Source organism: Atractosteus spatula, chromosome 3, assembly GCF_055471065.1.
Source record: "Atractosteus spatula isolate fAtrSpa1 chromosome 3, fAtrSpa1.hap1, whole genome shotgun sequence".
In the NCBI taxonomy this organism is placed as follows: domain Eukaryota; kingdom Metazoa; phylum Chordata; class Actinopteri; order Semionotiformes; family Lepisosteidae; genus Atractosteus; species Atractosteus spatula.
The window spans coordinates 17,818,460-17,835,796 of record NC_142708.1 but is presented as its reverse complement, the minus strand read 5'-3'; the positions used below and the strand labels follow the sequence as shown (position 1 = coordinate 17,835,796).

The 17,337-nt window shown below is 38.0% G+C and overlaps 1 protein-coding gene across 6 annotated transcripts in view; it reads left to right on the top strand.

The window, feature by feature from the left end:
- tjp2b (tight junction protein 2b (zona occludens 2)) overlaps positions 1–17,337 on the top strand; it is a 72,042-nt gene that overhangs the window by 27,590 nt on the left and 27,115 nt on the right. Inside the window, exon 1 of one of the 6 annotated variants that reach the window (XM_088909916.1) lies at positions 4,036–4,313. The exons of 3 other annotated variants lie outside the window; for them this stretch is intronic. In XM_088909916.1, coding sequence (XP_088766042.1) covers positions 4,290–4,313 — 24 coding nt within the window. In that variant the 5' untranslated portion in view covers positions 4,036–4,289. Of the gene's footprint in view, positions 1–4,035; positions 4,314–7,200; positions 7,531–7,921; positions 8,313–17,337 lie in introns of those variants that run through there. 2 more of the 6 variants (XM_088909917.1, XM_088909919.1) reach the window with 2 other exon arrangements.

Sequence of the window (17,337 nt, the reverse complement as noted above, 5' to 3'; positions counted from 1 at the left end):
ACTAACTTGAAAAGAAGAAGCGTTAGGCAGTCAAAGTCTGATTTGCATTTTAATGCATTTCTTAAATGATTTAGCCTTAATCAAAAATGCTGAACAGATTAAATGGGTTTAATATTTTATTTGTTCACAAAAGCCTGCATGTTGTCACACTGTAACAACGTTTTCCATTATTTCTCCAAGGGGCATTACATGCAAAATCGGACCCTTCTGGTCAAATCTTATGTAAACTCTGAAATCCTTTTGGTGTTAGGTCTATTTGTATGATATTTACTGGTTCAAAGCTGATTTTATGGATGTGGTCTTGCACATTGGATTATATTTGTTTAACTTAGTGGTATATTGGTCTGGACAGCTTTCGAAAGAGCTACAATCTGACCTCTTGCTGTTAGGGTTTTTCAAGTCGAATTGCTCAGATCTCACAAGTAATGTTTTCTTCTCTAAAGAAAAACATTGCACAGATATGGGAGCGTTTTTGAAAAAATAATTTTCACAGGCCAGGCTTTTTCTATCTTGACAAATACACTCGTTCTGACCCCATGAGCAGTGGAGGAAGAGTTATATTATTTTGAAGAAACTTTGACTAAGGTTAACCCCCCAGAAGTGAATTTTATGTTTTGTGTTTTGACCTATTAAAAAAGTTAATTCCTCAGCTCCTAGAGGAGGCAGTGATTTGGAGTTTGAAGGTTTCTGTGTTTTCCTCAGGTTTTCTTATCAAGGTTCGAGTAGGAAGCAGATTCCTCTCTGCGGTAGTTTGCAATTAAAGAGAAAGGCAGGGAAATTACTGAACCATTGCAAGTGTATTGCTGTTCTGTACATGCAGCACATGCTTGATGTTGTCAGGAAATATAAAATAAAAATGCAGTTGCTAGATTATGACTTGTATTGTTGTGCTTTAAAGCAACAGTCTGCAGTTCATGTTTCCTTTTATCGGAGTACTTAATATGATTCTTATTTCCACAGGGCCTGGCATGCCATGTTTATTGATCAGTTTCTACAGTTAGCCTGCAGGTGATCTCAGCTTAACTTAGGGGGTGACGAGTGCATGAAAATAGATATAGTTTTGAAACGCATTTGAAGTAACGATAAAAGCAGTTCAGGTGTGAGCTGATATTTCAGATTTTGCCTTTGACATTAATCTGTATTGAATTCCAGAATCCATTTAATTTGTCTGATGCTTCAGAAACTGAAAAACAAAAGAATATTTAAAATGTTTTTTTAGAAAAAAAAGTATATCTTGAATACTGTATGGCGCACTACAATGGCAACATTTTGTATGTGTAAAAATGGCTTTGAATGTGAATTTTTAAATTCCATTTTAAGATTAAATACAAATTTGAATGTCTATCATGCATAAGAAATAAACAGATTTCCCCCTTTTAGTAATATCAGTACATTTCTTTATGCCTGTGGCTTTAATTTAAAAACTTCAATGGTTGTTGTTGAATTGTATTGGGAAAGGGGTGGAAATCATTTATATTTCCCTTGTATTTTCCTGTGAATTCAATAACTCTTTTCTATATTCAATCAATTACAAAACTGCAAAACAAAGAGGAAACTCTTCTTGATTCGTGTATAAGACTTAAGAAACATATAGACAATTTAATCAAGTCCCAGCAAAAAATGGTCTCCAGCTAAACGGGCCTTATAAACCTGAATCCCAGTGTAGCACAGGGGGTGTTTGTTGTAACTGGCCTGAAAAAATGTGGTGTTCCTTCTTCACGAGTTCTGCCTTCATCATGTAATGGAAAACTTCAGGTTTTGTTTTTCTGGATAGCTTCAATGGTACAAATATTGGAACACTTGATTCATTGTCACACAATGATGACAAACTTCCTCCATAGGATAACTGGAACAATTGACGGAGCCAGAACAATTGATTGCACGATTGTTACTAAATGCTGATCTGTGTTTCGTTGGAAGTTGAGAAATTGAAGAGAAGCTAACTTCTTTATATTCATCACATTGTTCAAATGTATTTTCTGTGCGTAGTGAGAAGGTATATGTCCTTCCTGATAAATTGGTTGACTAATGGTCTTGTAACAGCTACAGGGATTGTTCCTCATTCCGAGCTTGATTTATATCAATAAAAGCGAAAAGGAGAACATCCTTTTACTTTTGGACAATGTTAACTTCATGCTGAGCTCTGTTCTTGGATGCATGACTGAATAAAAGGTATACTTAAGTACTAGATTTTCCATAAGAATAACCTAAAATATAAAAAAAATACTATTTCTAGAAAAATATCAAGCATCTAGACTTGTACTAGTTAAATAACATGTTTTTATACTGTATGAAGAAGGGTGTATATTGCAGTGTTTATAATAGTAAAAATTCTAAATTACGTTAGCCATTCATTTTGAATTTGAATTTACAAATTTACAAGGTTTAGCATATCTTGTCTGCCCCTTTAAAATTATGTAAAAGTAACATGTAAGATTTTATTAAGCTTAATTAGATATGTATTGTTCCCAAGTTTGCCACCTGCTTAACATGTTTCAAAACTGACATTCGTAACAGACATTGCTGTTAGTGTGTGATAAGCACTCTGCGATGATCAAATCAGATGTTAATGCAAATGATTGCTGGAGGACATTTAACCAGTTATTCTTTAATTACTTCTCTGAGGATTTTAGTAGGCAACATTTAAAAATTTTAATGTGTATGCTAAAGTCCCTGTTGGAAGGAAAGTGAAGTTACTAAACTTCAACTTTTTCTTGACCTCGTTCTTTTGCAAATCATCTTCTAGGTTGAGGCACTTACAGTACGCTTGGACATTTGTACGTTTGTATCAAAATCCAGTAATAGAATCACTTCTGTCTGTATGTGTACAATTTGTGGTATACAGCATGTATATACTATATTGTGTGCTTTATGCATTTATATACCTAATGCACGCTCTACAACCTTTGAATTTGATGTTAGATTACAGTATAATTATTTAACTACTGAAAGCTCACTTCCATTAAAATATCAGGAAAACGACTGATATACAGCAAAGTCTCAATTTATAAGTAGCTTTCATGAAAAACCTCAAAGTACGATAGATTTTCCCATTTCAATCATGTTGCCAAAGACTGAATTATTTTTCATGGCTAGAAATGATTGGTCTTTGTAATTGATCTGAGGAACAACTACTAACCAAACAGGCTAGACAGGCCAAATGTTTTGTTTCTAACTGTTCTTATGTCTATCCAATTACATGATAGACAAAGCAGTAGATAGCAGTGCTTTCTGCCCAGAGGACTCAAAACGTAGACAAACGTTACAGTTTGAGCTGAGGTTACATTGTTACCTTTTACATTGTTACCTTTTACCACACCCATCTAGTCAGTAAACGTACAAAGACGATAAATTCCTATTTAAGGTGCACCTAATATGCTGTTAAAAATCTAATGGGAAACATGTACCATACTAGTTTTCTTATTTTATGAGACAAGACTTAATGGAAACAATTTGGAATTTCTACATATTAATTTCATGTATATCATAACCGTATACAACAGTCTTGTCACGGTACTAGTATCTTATAATTCCAATATCTTGTAAAGTTGTGCAAGTCTCTCTGACCTCTTGCAATCTGTAGATTATGGTCTTGTTCCAGGTTTAATTTTGCACTGGAGTTTGATTTAATGTCATACTTTGCAACTGTATTTTAAAGTTTCTTTAATCCATAAAAAAACCCTTAGGTAAATGTTTGTACATTGGGACTTTAATCTGAAATATGTTATGAGCAGACAATAGTTTTTCAGACTTCTTGCTTTTTTTCTTTTTTCCAATAACATTTTCACCATATAATAGAAACGTTCAAAGCAGTCCTTGGTAGGTGTGTATGATTTTATCCATGGTCTGTATATTAGGGGTGTGTACTAAAGTAATGGGTGTTCTTGTGCCTTTTAAGGAAGAGGCCTTTCTGAGGCCTGTGAACATTAACCCAGGAAGGCAGCCCACAGGCTTGAGGTTTGTATTACCTCACAGCCAGGTAAAGGCAGCTGTGATTGGCTGAGCACAGAAAGCATGGGCCGGCCTTCACCATCTGGCTGCTTTGCAAGGGATAGTGGGAGAAGTCCAGGTTGTAAAAAGCTCTTGGTTTGTTTTCCAGCAAAGAAAGAAACCAAACATAATTTGGTATTCCGTTAAGAGGGTATATAATGACTGAAGGTTTGGAATACCATTTGGTTGTGCTAATGTTATGAATAGTTTCAGAGCCTGAATAGATCCTTTAAAAGTCTACTTGCAGAAAAAAAAGCTTTTGAAACAGTTGGTATGTGACCTGAATACAGAACTCCAAAATGGCTGTCAGATTCCGAGACCAGGTAAGTCAAGTCTAATACACTGAAGTAATTTTGAAAGGTTTGTCAGTGAGGTGTTAAAAATATTATAGACTGAAATGCTTGGAACTGGATATGGGAAGGACATAATTTAGTTCAAGTGCCTAAGTTGCATGTAGTGTACAACTTGACTGCATTTTCCTTGTTTTTATGCTTCTAATTCAGTGATGTCTTTCATTGTGAGGAAGATTTTTTTATGATTGAGTACCTGGAGGATCATGAAAGATATTAAGTGACAAAATGCTCACAAGAAATGTTAATAACTGGATTGGTATAATTTATCCTTCTTGCCTCTTCGCTGTTGGAGATTAATATAGAATTTTACTTTCATAACACTAGAATTTCTTACAGCACTCATAGCAACACTATGCAGAGTTTGACTCTATTATATATTGTTGGATAAGCTTTGAAATAATATACTTTAACTCATCACAGATCTTCTTCAACAATATGCATTGTTGTCATTGTTACCCTCTTTTAACGCTTAAAGCCACACCCAGAGCAAGTGAATAAAACATCTGATCATTATTCTCAAAAGCAAGTTATAATTTTCCACAGATGCTACCTTTGGTTTTCATGTGTTATGTTTTGCACATTTTCAAGGTGTTCCACAGACCCGACCACTGATTTTACTGTTTCGGCTCTATAACTGAACAATAAAACAATCTCAGATAAAAACAGAATGTTCTACATATGCCTCCTGCCTTTGTGTCCTACTTCTATCCGTGCTTATAAGTCCAAGACCAAAGAAATAAGTCTTTGCTTCCAGTTAACAGTGTGTAAAGGATTGCAATTAAAAGAAATACAGTTTATAATCTACGAAGGTGAACTAATTATGTCTGTGCCCATCTTTGATGTATGAAAACCAGATAGCGATGCCTGCCCAGTCTTTGTATCCTGTTTCTCTGTTGTTAATTAGTATTTCACTGTAGTAACTTTTTTCTAAGAATACTACAGTGTTATTCTGTGTAGTTCTGATAGAGACAGATGGCCTCTTTGCCGGGCAGGTGTGTTCTGTAACATGCTTTTTTGTCTTTTATGGGGGAAAAGATTTTGTGTCTGTAGGATCCTGAAGTTAAATCATTTTTTTTTACGAGTAGTTTTGAATTTCTGCTGAACCACTCCCCTGGGAAATGTGAGAGAGGAGAATATGGTGGCCTTGGAAGTTCAGTTTCACTGGCTTCAGGCCGTATGATAAAATCTCTTTGTGAAAAATTGAATGTGACAGTCTGAACTTCTGTATTCCTTCGGCTGAGGAAGAGCTTGTTTATGCCATGACCGGCTTGCCCTTCATTGGAATGATTTGTGGAGGCAGCAGAAAAGTTACAGTAGTTATTGCCTAAATTGTGCATGTTGATGGGCACAGTGCTTCACAGGCCGGAGTGAAGAGGAGGGCAGAAATGTGAGTCTGGCATGCATGTAAACTACTGCTCTACAATCATCAGATAAACAACACTGTGGAATTTGAGGCTACAATAAGTTCCTTCTTTGAACTTCGTAGTAAATACCCTACATTGCCGAATGTAAACCTATTCTACAAATTAAAATGGCATCTCCACTTTTCATGCCTTGGAATCTAAATGTCTGTTAGCAGCAGTTCTGCTTTGTTGTTTAACCTGCTAGGTTGCTCCTTAATTGTCTATAATTTTATCAGAATAGATTACTAAATTATTAAGCACTAGTTGCATTTTTAAGATTTGAATTTGGATGATGTAGTGGAAATTAGGATTCCCTTGAAAATGGAGCCCAGATTGCCAAGTATGGTCTCTTGATTTCAGCCCGCTTTTGAACCCAATGTCTAGAATCCTTGGAAGATTTACAATGACCGGTAATGAATTGGATTACACAGTAATCTGCTTCATTTAAATAGCTTCGGTAACGTTGCTGTAATCTTGTGTTTTAGAGCACACTGTTGTAGTACAGTTTGCAAAGCATCTTAATCTGTCCTGGTGTTTAGCAGGAATTTATTGTAGGCACCAGTATAATTTGTTTTTAATTTCAGAGGCAAAAGGGGACTATAGACAGGTTAATGCTTTTCTGATTTATCATTAATTCAAATGGTGCTGCACACACCAATAAAATATTTAATGTTTGCCAAGTAAAAGTTTTCAGCAGAGGTTTTGAAAGCTGTCGGATGCCTTCTTGTGTAAAGAATTTATTTGTGTAAAGGTTTCATTTCCTCATCTTGAGTTTTGCATACACTGATCATTGAAAGAGCAGTAGAGTGTATACCTCCAACTAGCTTCCTCTTGTTGTGCATATGATACTTTTTATTTGAAGTGCCCAATTATTTCTAAAACAAGGTGCTGAAGGGATAAAAAACAGACAACAGTGGCATGTTGTCAGAAGGACACATTAAAGGAATAGTAATGCCCAGTAAGCATACATGGGATTTGATTAGACTAATATGAAATGTCTTCAGATTACACATCGACAATAAACACATAAAATGACATGCAATCTTTCAGAAGTGCAGATCCTTGTGAGTCATATTTAATGATAGAAAATATTCCCTCCTCTTCTGTTGACTTAATAACCTGCACTTACCTGCAAATCTCTTCAGCTGTAGAGTACATGTCACAATGAACCCTGTTTGTTTCTGGTACTCCTGTTTTCAAGCAACTATTTGATCATATGTCTGGTTTTCTGAAAAGGTGGGCTATTTAAAACAAAAACGGTAGTGTGCGGAGCTTCAGTGAAATTGTACATGCCGTATGCTTCTGCACAGGTTTTTCTTTTCTCATTAACATATCTATTACACAAGAGCTAGGTGGAACTACTTGGTTCACTACAGGAACGGAGCCAGTCTCTGACTGTTAAAATCCGGAAGCAGTTTTACTAGACAAAACGCTTGTGAGCATGCAGTGTCGTCACTTCGAGAAAGTGTGGACTTCACCTTGGTAGCTGGGCCGCCTCAGTGGCATTTGGCTCTCTAAATGAGTATTGACACGACCACCAGAGCTGAAACTCTTAGAAACACCTGTGTGTAGTTTGTCTTGATTGTTTCTGAATTTATTTTTTTTCGGTTGTTATGACAAGAAGGCGTTGCCCGGACTTGTCAGGATATGGAGGAATGTCCCAGGGTCACATGGTTGTTGATCTCTATAGATGAAAGGCAGTAGGAACTGCAAGGCATGTTCACCACAGCTTTTATTTCAGTGCAGGTTGGAAGGAGATTCTGCCGTCTGTATGTACAATGCAGGTAACTAAAAAGATCTTTTATTTCTATTGAGGAAGACTATAACTTAACCGGTCTGTTGCACAGCCTTGAAGTGAAGTGTTTCACTTTTGAAAGACATTTTGAAGTGTGTATACAAAATATACACAGAAGACTATACACATGGACATTTGTTTTTGTCCTTTGTTATATTTTTTTACATTTTCGTACTGAAACAGATCACTATTTGCATAATATCCATGTATCTCACTCCTTAGATGTGGTGAGGGAAACATGCGGTGTGGTTTTTTTTTTCAGTAGCTGTTCAGCAGAACAGCTGAGCTCTGGGGTAGGTGTGGCTTGAAGACCTCTATTCCCGTTACAATTCAGATAAATAGTAGGATGTATTTTGCTGATGTTTTTCTCCAGTGCAGCATACATTATTGCCTGTTTATTATACTGAGTGCTTGAACTGAAGCCACTTGAGTCAAGCACCTTGCTCTAGTGTCAGGGATCTGAACCCACAACTTTCCCTTTACAAGACCGGTACGCCTCGCTGCTGCCTGTACCACTGTGCATATGTGACGGAAATGAGCCTTGACAGTCCAGTGAGGAGTCCTGTCTGAAGAAATGAGGGCCACCTGCAGACGAGCAGAGCAGAGGGCCATGATCCAGACACTTCACGGCACACTGAGCCTCGCAGAAAGCTGGCGCTGATCAGCGCTGCCGCAGGAGCTCCCAGCACTGTAGACGGCAAGAGCGGCCCGGACTCGCAGTCAACAGAGGGATAAGGGGAAAAACAGGCTGGTTTTCCCTTTAAAATCAAGGTCGTGATCAGAATATTGGAAGCACAGTGAAAGTGGTTTAGACACAGGCTGGATTCAGGTTTTTAGAATTCAGCAAGTTCTTCTGTGTTGGGGTCGTGCAGCTCTGGTTCTGTAACAGGCACTGTGATTTTACCCAACTCTGTCCCTCTTTCAGCCCTGCGTACTTTACTTTCGCATGCTGTAAGGACTGAGTTCGTCTTTGGAATACCAACACAAGGATCTGTGCCTTCTGTAAATGCTTCAAAGTTGTGGCCTTACCCTGCTGATGCTAGCTCTTGCCACCGGTATACGTGATTTGCCGAGGAGAGAGAGGGGGTGCCAGCGTGCGTCCGCGGTGCCCAGTGGAGCAGGCCTCCCCGCCGAGCTGCAGGGCAGGGGCAGCTGCTCACTGGGGCGAGACGATTGGTTCTCCACAGTGTTCGGCGCTGACCCGCTCAAGGGCACTTTGGGTCGATTCATTGTGTTTGCGATGCGGATGAGCAGACAAAGGCCGGCTCTCCAGTACCGCTTCTCCCGGGAAACAAAACAGTCTGCGTTTTATCTTCCTGCAACGGGGATTTAAGGAATGTTAATTGGTGTTGTGGCTGGGCGTCTCCTAGCACAGATTTTTAGGCAGGCTTATCTGAGATGAGCCGCTTATTTTTGAATTTGAGCTTAACCGAGATGTGGAGATAGTTGTGGACAAATGTTTTCAACATCGTTCCAATTAAGTTTTTTTTTTCTTAACAGCAACGCGGTTCACGCAGTGTACAGAAAGTGAAGAAGTGAAGACAAAAACAGGCATTCTTGTAACTTAAAACATTTAACTAGAATTTGTTCTAGTTTATTTGTTACAAAGCTAGTCTGCCAGTTGTAGAGTTTTTTAGATTTTTAATTATCCATTCTGTTGCACTCAGTCTCATAAAATTCTTATTATTCGTGGGTTTTCCAACTTTTGGAGTGAGATTCAGTTCTTAAATTAAGACAGATTGTTAAAATCTGTGATAGGATTTTTTTTCTTTCATCCCAGCTGCGTTTTGCATAATTCAGACCTATTATACTACTCTTCTTTTAATGTTTTAGCTGAAGCATAGTTTTTCAGAACATGCCCCAGACTAAATGAGGTATTCTAGCTGTGAACACAGACCCATTTTGGAGCACTATGTCTTATGATTTGTAGTCATTCCACTGTAGTACACAATTCCCTTTTTATCTTTACAATTTCATCTAGTTAAAGATGTAACACGTCCAAGTGAATGAGTAATTTTCTATCTTAAATGCATGTGCAGAGTTTGATTAAATCAGGTTTATTGTCATGGTTGAACCTTTCATACTGTACATCTTTATGTCAGAGATTTAGGTGGGATGTTCAGACTTTGTACTTATAGAACAGAACTAGACATCTGCCTTTTTAAGTTTAAATCGTCTAACAAAACAAGTGGATAATTTCTGTTTTTATTTCTGTTTTTTCAGTTGTGTGCTCGTGTAATGAATGTTACTGTTATGCAGACTTGTTGATGATTTGTGTCTGGGTTAGTCACCATTTTACCTAATTGGTATTATAAGCTATTTGTTCCTGTCCAGTAACGCATCAACGGCCTGAGGCTTTTGGAGCATTATGAATATTCAGCCAGCCTTTTCCATAAGTTAGAACAGTGTTCCTGCGGTACAACTAGATCGTTTGTGTTTCATTCAACCCGAAGTGAAGGTTCAGTTGGACGTTTTGAATTTTTAAAACTGTTTACATCCTTAAAATAGGAGAACAATGCTGGAGATTAGCATTAAACCTGTGCCAGATGCTGTGATTCAGATACTTATCTGAATTTAACTAATGGGCCCACCTAGCTCTGAGAACAATGAGTGTATATATAATAGTTATTCCTATAATAGTTTGTTTTTAAGGAGCAATCAGAGAGCAAAAATGTTGCTTGTTATATATTATGGAAGTGATCTGCTTTATGCAGACCCTAAGTTCTGAGTTCAGAAAAGAGTTAAACATTGGTATATTTCAGGGTTTTCCAACAAGGAAAAGCTCAGGCCAAGTGGCAACTCAAACCCACCAGCTAGCAGCTAGATTACTGAACTAGCTTGCAAAGATACTAGCTGTCTTCTCATTGTACCTAAACAGTATTATCCTGAAAAAGTTGGTATTTGACTACAACAAGGTCTGATTGTATAGTATTTGTCAAAGATGTAATAATGCTGCCCGGGGAAGAGCTTTGTGATTAAAACGCGTTGCTATTTGTTGTTTTCTTTTTGCTATTGAGCTGCGGTTTATTATTTTGCTCTCATTGAAGCAATAGGTCCTTTTTTCCACTTTAAAAATGAAGTGGCTTCCACTCCCTTTATTATTCTTTAGAAACACTGTTTGTCACCAGCATTCACACGCAGGGGACAGGGACAGGGTATTTGTCTGTGACCCCATGATCTAGCTGCAAGGAAACCAACCCAGACTTGATACTGGTCTGAAATCTCACACATTTGCGAGTGAGACGTGAGAGCCGTGTGATTATGTACTGCACCATCGCTGTATGTTGTCTTCCAGTGTGTACATGTTGTCAGTATTTATTCATGTATTTATTTGACGTGGCCTATATAAAATGAGTAGTAATGAGTAATGAGTGTTTTCTACTCATTAGAAAACTGTGGAAATACCTGCAGTTGTTCACTCAAAGGTTATGTAAGCTTAATTGATGAAGAGCTTATTTGGACCAAAAAGCAAAAGTCACAGGGGCATTCAAGTAAAGCTGTTTCTGGAAAATGCTGTTTGTACTGACTTTCCTTTGAGTGGAACAGTACTTCAAACTTTGAATGCATGTTTACTTGAAGGTTTTTATATTACAGACCACATTAAATGTGGCAGAGATTTAGTTTAAGACTATTAAACAAGCTCTACTCTCAGTTTCTTGAATAAAATGCTTTAAACTTGTCAGTATGTTACTGAAGTAGAATGGTTTTAATTTATAAAACCTTTGGGTAGAGGAACTCAATAATTAAGCACCTAAAATTGAAATTCCATTCCTGTCCATATTTGCCTATGTTTTTTCATTTTTTAAAAGCACCAGTCACACTATTAAGGTCTTGCTAAATAGTGTGGCTATCCAACTATTTTCACTCCTGAAAAAAGGTAAATATGCAAGATGACAAGATATGGCAGTGCTGACCTTTGGATACAATTAGAAAAAATTGTTTACTATTTTACCAAAGTCATCCAGCCAGCAGTTTAACATTCACTCAAGAGCCTTCATCGCATGGCTTTTGTGCAAAACAGGTAAATAATTTAATACCTTGTGACTGTGATCAATTCGAATATATATACACTGAGCATTAAAAGATAATTTGTGTTTAACTGCAGCAAATTCATAATTTTTACTTTGTCAGTTGTTTTTATAGGAGGTGCCACTGACATTATATTGAACAGCAATGACAAGTAAATCCATTATGCTAATGAAAAGCTACTAGTCAGCTGTAACATTCACAGACTAGTATTATGTGTGGCCACCATTAGACACTACTGCGTGTGCTTTTTACCAAGTTTCAGATGATGTCTTGTGGAATTGTTATTCATGACGAGCCTGTCCACTGGTCTCCGAGTCCACATGCCACACATTGTCCAAACTCATTCCTACAGCTACAGATGTTCAGGTATACTCTGAACTGGTGAGGTAGGGCTTCCATGGAATAATGGATGTTTTTTACTCATAAAATAGACTAAGTTGTGTTCGCACCTCACTTACATCTTCCATACAGTGTGAGGAAGCAATTAAAGAGGCAAACAAAGTGCTATTTTTGGTCATAGACTTCCATCCATCCATTATGCACTAACCACATTATCCAGTTCAGGGTCACAGGGGAGCAGGAGCCTATGTCAGACACCAACAGGAGCAAGGCACTATGCACCCTGGACAGGGTGCCAGTCCTTCACAGGGTACTTGCACAAACACACATCAGGGCATCACATCAGGGCCAGTATGGCTTTGCACAGTGCGAGGAAACCATGGAGAAACACGGGGAGAACCTAATGACTCTATGCAATGCTAACTGTGCCACCCATAAATCAAGAGATGTTATATTAAAATGCAATCCACTAATAAGGCCTCATTTGAAATATTGTGTACAATCTTGAGCACCATGATTATAGAAAATATATTTTTGCTCCGGAACACCCCCAGAGAAGAGCAATGAGATGCATTCCAGGACTGAAAGGAATGTCTTACTCTCACAGGCTGAAAGAATAGAGCCTTTCTAGTCCTGAACAAAGAAGACCACAAGGGGAACTGATACATGCATTCAAAATCCCTCAAATGCGCTGAAAAAGTCAACCTGGAGGACTTCTTCAAAATGAACAGTGAAGTGTACACCAGATGATATCAGTGGAAACTTTATGGAGCTGCATTTAAAGCCGAGAAAAGGAGGCCCTTCTTTACCCAGAGTTGTGGGAGAATGGAACAAGCCACCCAGCCGTGCTACAGAGGTCACGTCCTTCTGTCCGTCACGTTCTCACCTTGTGTGAAAGCTGTGGTTCCATGAACTGCACGAGGACGCGTGTGGTCCTGCTGGACCAAATATCATTCCTATGCCGATGTCAAATATCCAAGCAATGACCGAAGTTGGCTCGCCTGCACAGACATCGTACCAGGACCTCCCCATCAGTGTTGGTGCGGTGTTGTGTCTTGTGTTGTCGCAGAGTGTCGTGTCACGTCTCCGGGCTGCTTGGCTGTCTTGCCTTGCCACATCGGTGGCCGTGAGCAGCAGTGTGGTGACTTACTCCTTGGTCCAGTATGCACTGGTTATCCGTTCTGTATTTTACCATCTTAATTTTCACCACGTTTCATACTGGCAGTCAACTTTCATGCTAAGAAGGTGGTTTAGTTTTTGTGCAATAGTCATAGTTACTTTAAGTGTATGACATTCTGTCATAAATAATCATTTAATCAGTATGGCATCAGAAATATTAGACCAATATCTGAAGTCCATATGCTGTATTTTTCTTAAAATCGCAACTGTTTATTGCAAGATGTACACAATCCTGACGGAGCCAGAGATATCCAGTCCTGTAATTAAAATTAATTATAAAATGCATTTCCTGCTTAGAATCGGTTCTCACTCCTTAAAAATTGGCGCTCTTGCTTATACATTGGAGTTGCAGTTTATCACATACCAAAAAAATATAATCTGACGTTGTCCTTAGTTAAACTTGCAATGGTTAAAACAAATCTTCTTTACTCTTTTGTTAATCCTTTCTCAGATCAAAGGCAATGTGTGTCTGTTTTTAATTTTTTTTTCCCCCAAGAGATCATAGATTGCAATGGCTTGAGAGGATGGTAAGAATAGGTAAAATGCATTCAGTCTTCTCTAGCATTACCTAGAAACGACCGTGGTGGACATTTTGTAGGCATGTGCCTTTTCTCAGTTATGATCAAGTAGAGAGCACTCTCCACACTGTGGCCCAGGTGTGTTTTGGTATAAGCCTTGTACATTTGTGCCGTGGGCATTGATGTACTTTATAGAGAACATGAAAGAGCTGTGTAATGTGATGGAAGCTAGATCTTATAGAGTGTGTCTGTCTTGGGATGCATCATGTTTTTTTTCCACAAGAAAATGCAAAGCTTTCTTTGTATGTTACTTCCTTAATGCTCCGAAATGCCCACTTTATATAAAAAAGCAAGATTTATTTTGTATACCTGATCAACACTATCATTTATTAAACTAATCAATTAGTAAGTATTTATTCATCTAGCAAACTTTTTTAGCCTAATTGAATTATCCTGCCTTGTTTTAGTAAGCTTATGCAGTGAAAGTGAAGACATAACGTGGATTCATGTTTTTTTTGGATGCTTGTTACCTTTCTTAGAATAAGGGATATATATGAAACCACAGCATGTTAGTAGCTCTGTCTACATAAAATATTTAGTATCCAGTAGATTGTATCAGCCTTTTTGGTTCTGAGTTTTTTTTTATCCAGTTGCTGTGGATATTGACAGCAGGATTTGTTGTGTATGTAGGCCAGCATTGTATTAGGATTACGTAAGTAGGGTAGATGAATTCTGGAAATGGATGAAATTGCCGTGTTGTGGGCGAATCCTGCAACCAGACGATTATTGCAAATATGAAGACCATGCAAGCACTGCAGAGAAAATGGGCAAACACCGTGAAAACCCTCAGGATTCTCAGAGGTTATGTGAGTTATTTTTAGTCAGGGGCTTTAATCTGTTTTCAACTCTGGCTAATTAGATACGAAAGAAGTAGTGCAGGAGAATGTGTCTTGATTTCTTCTCCTATAAATGTTGTTCAACTTTTCCAAGGTTTCGACAGTGGAAAGGTGGTTCAGAGTGTTCCAAGATGTGGAAAAATACGCAAGAACTGAGAAGCAGTTTTATTTTATTGTATTCAAGGAGTACAGACGCATCTAGCCTGCTACATCTGGTGGGAACTCAAACATCCTGGGATACAATCTCAGCCAAATGAAGTTTTCCTCTTGTTTCTGTCTTTATTGAATTCATTTTTTATTTGCACAGGTTTGGCATTTATTGGCAATGCTTTGTTTAAATGTATTGCTCTGTGTTTTCTAAACTGAATCCTATAGAGCAGTAGAAAACAGGATTGTTTACAGTACCAGCACTTTGAAGTGGTGAATTTAACAACTCCTCCTTTTTTTTGTGGAGAACTACAAGTCATATTTTCTTCCTTGTGTTTTAGAAATGATAGTGAATTCATGCACCTAAAACAAGTCTTTAAAAAGGGAAATGCTTCCTAGGTTCACAAGAGTTTGGAATTCAGTTATTAAAACTTTTTTGTTAACTTTCTAAGTTGTTTACCAGTGCTACATATTGCTCTAACTGGTGTAGTTCATCAGCATTTTAGTAAATTTGTTTCTTGTGAGTTCCCTTATCTGTTTACGGTATTTGGGATTGTTTTTCCCTACTTGGCTTTATACTAAAAGAGTTGGCATGACTGAAATGTGCATATCATTGAAGCCCACATTGGGCAGCTAGTAATATTTACTATTGTGTAGTGCCATAACGTAATTGTGATGGCTGTAAACTGTAGTCTTTTTGTTTGGGGATTGTGAGTGGGCAAATGCATTGACTTCAGTCTCCTCTGTCTGTCGCTGCCTCTGACTTTGTGGGCTTCTGCTGTGGTTCAGAGACCTTGTTGTTTTCGTCCGCTAGCCATTCATTGTGCCCCGGAGGGCTGCCATTTGTTCCTAATGGAAATTGAACATTGAAGTTTCTGAGGCAGATTATTTTTTTAATTAAAATGAGCCTCTGGCATCAGAAACAGAAAATGAGATTGAATCAGAGCTGGAGAATCTGAGCTATCACAGAATCACGGAGACTTGTGGGGACTTTTCACTTTCAGCGTGGTTTTGTTTTGGAAGGTGATAAGAGTCTAAGGTTTGGGGTCGGAAAGATATTCTTCACTCATTCGCCGTGTTTTAAGTGTGATTTGAGATACCTAGGAAACATGAGTTTAATGTGTTATTGCCTGCTGTGTGTTTTTTTCCCCATTTTCTGTGGTTGCAAATTATTCGGATTTGCTCTTCTTCATCCTGGTGCCACCAAATTACTACTTAATTTGTTTGAGCACATGCTTTTGCTGTAGGTAACGTAGTAAAGGATTTTGTTAACTTCAGGGGCTTTGCTTGTAGCAGAGACGCAAATGAAAAGCTCTGAAAAGCGTATCCAGACTTGCTGGAATGCTATGATTCTCCACATGGCTCCTGCTGTTTGTGTTGTTGAAATACCTTTGCTCCTGTAGGTCTGGTAAGTGCTGTCCAGTAACCAGTAATGTTGCTTGACATGCCTGGGGCCGCGTGTGACCAGCTGCCACTCCTGCCTGATCACAGTGTGCCGATGAAATATCGGAAGGTTGATTGACCTCACTGCTCCTCTGTGGCTCCTGCTCACCACGCTCCCAGGACAGCCATACCTTGTGGTAGACCCCTGTCCTCTGCAAGACCTCCGAAACGTCCTTGAATTCCATTTTTATCGAGTGTGAGAAGTAGTTCACTTGCTCATTTAATTGGAGGTGTCTTACCTGCCATTACTGCTTCTACCTGTATTTCTGCAGGGAATTGTGAAAAAATAGAGAGGATTGAAATGTAAGTTTACACCTTAGGAATAAAGATTTTGTGCTGAAGAATGTGCATTTACAAACCCACCTCACTTGTGTAGGTCTGTATATTGAAGCATATACATAGCTGTAATTTAACTTTTATTTTTCTTTGCTTTATTCGGTTTTCATATTTTAGGACACTGCAAAACTAGAAGCAGCTAGACTTAATTAATGATCTAAGAAAATAGTTTGATGAATCTTGTAATTACTCAAAGGAAAACTGGGGCATTTTCCCCAGAAATACGTATGTTTTTAATACCTTTGTGGCTTGATTATATTGAGCTAAAACCCAGAGGTTAAGGCATGCAATTCATTTAGTCATGTTCTTATTTTTTAGTGAAGTGTTTTTCCTAACGCGTGTTGATCAACACACTTGTTGAGAATATAAATAAGACTTTACCGGAGGTGATTGTTGGATCTGTGCATTACAGCAAGGATTCAGATACCATCTTTATTGTTCTTAAATGTAAAGGCTCAGGCTTTCCTGCCTTTTTTGTAAAGAGGACAGTCTCTCTTGATTCTGGAGGGGACTTGGTTGGTCAAAAGTATTTCCTCTGAAGAAGTATCTTAAAGTTCTGGTTGTTTGGATGAAACAATTTTGTTTTATTGTTCCTGTTGTTGTCTTTCCTAATTGCCATCTTCTAATGTTTTTAGTCTTATTACTCAGCAAAGCAACATAAGCAATCTTAGACTGAGAACACAAAGTAATCTGGATAACTTGTTTTGTCTTAATCATTAGTATACTTCAGTACAAATGCTTTTTTAAATTTTATATGTTAGTTTTCTCTCTGCTTTAAGTGAAGTGACAGGTTGTTACACACTGTTACAAGAAAAAGTCAAGATAGAGAGTCACTACATGTTGATGTTGATGAGACTCACTTGATGATTAGCTGTGTGTCATGAATAGAAAGTACAGCAGTGTATTCCT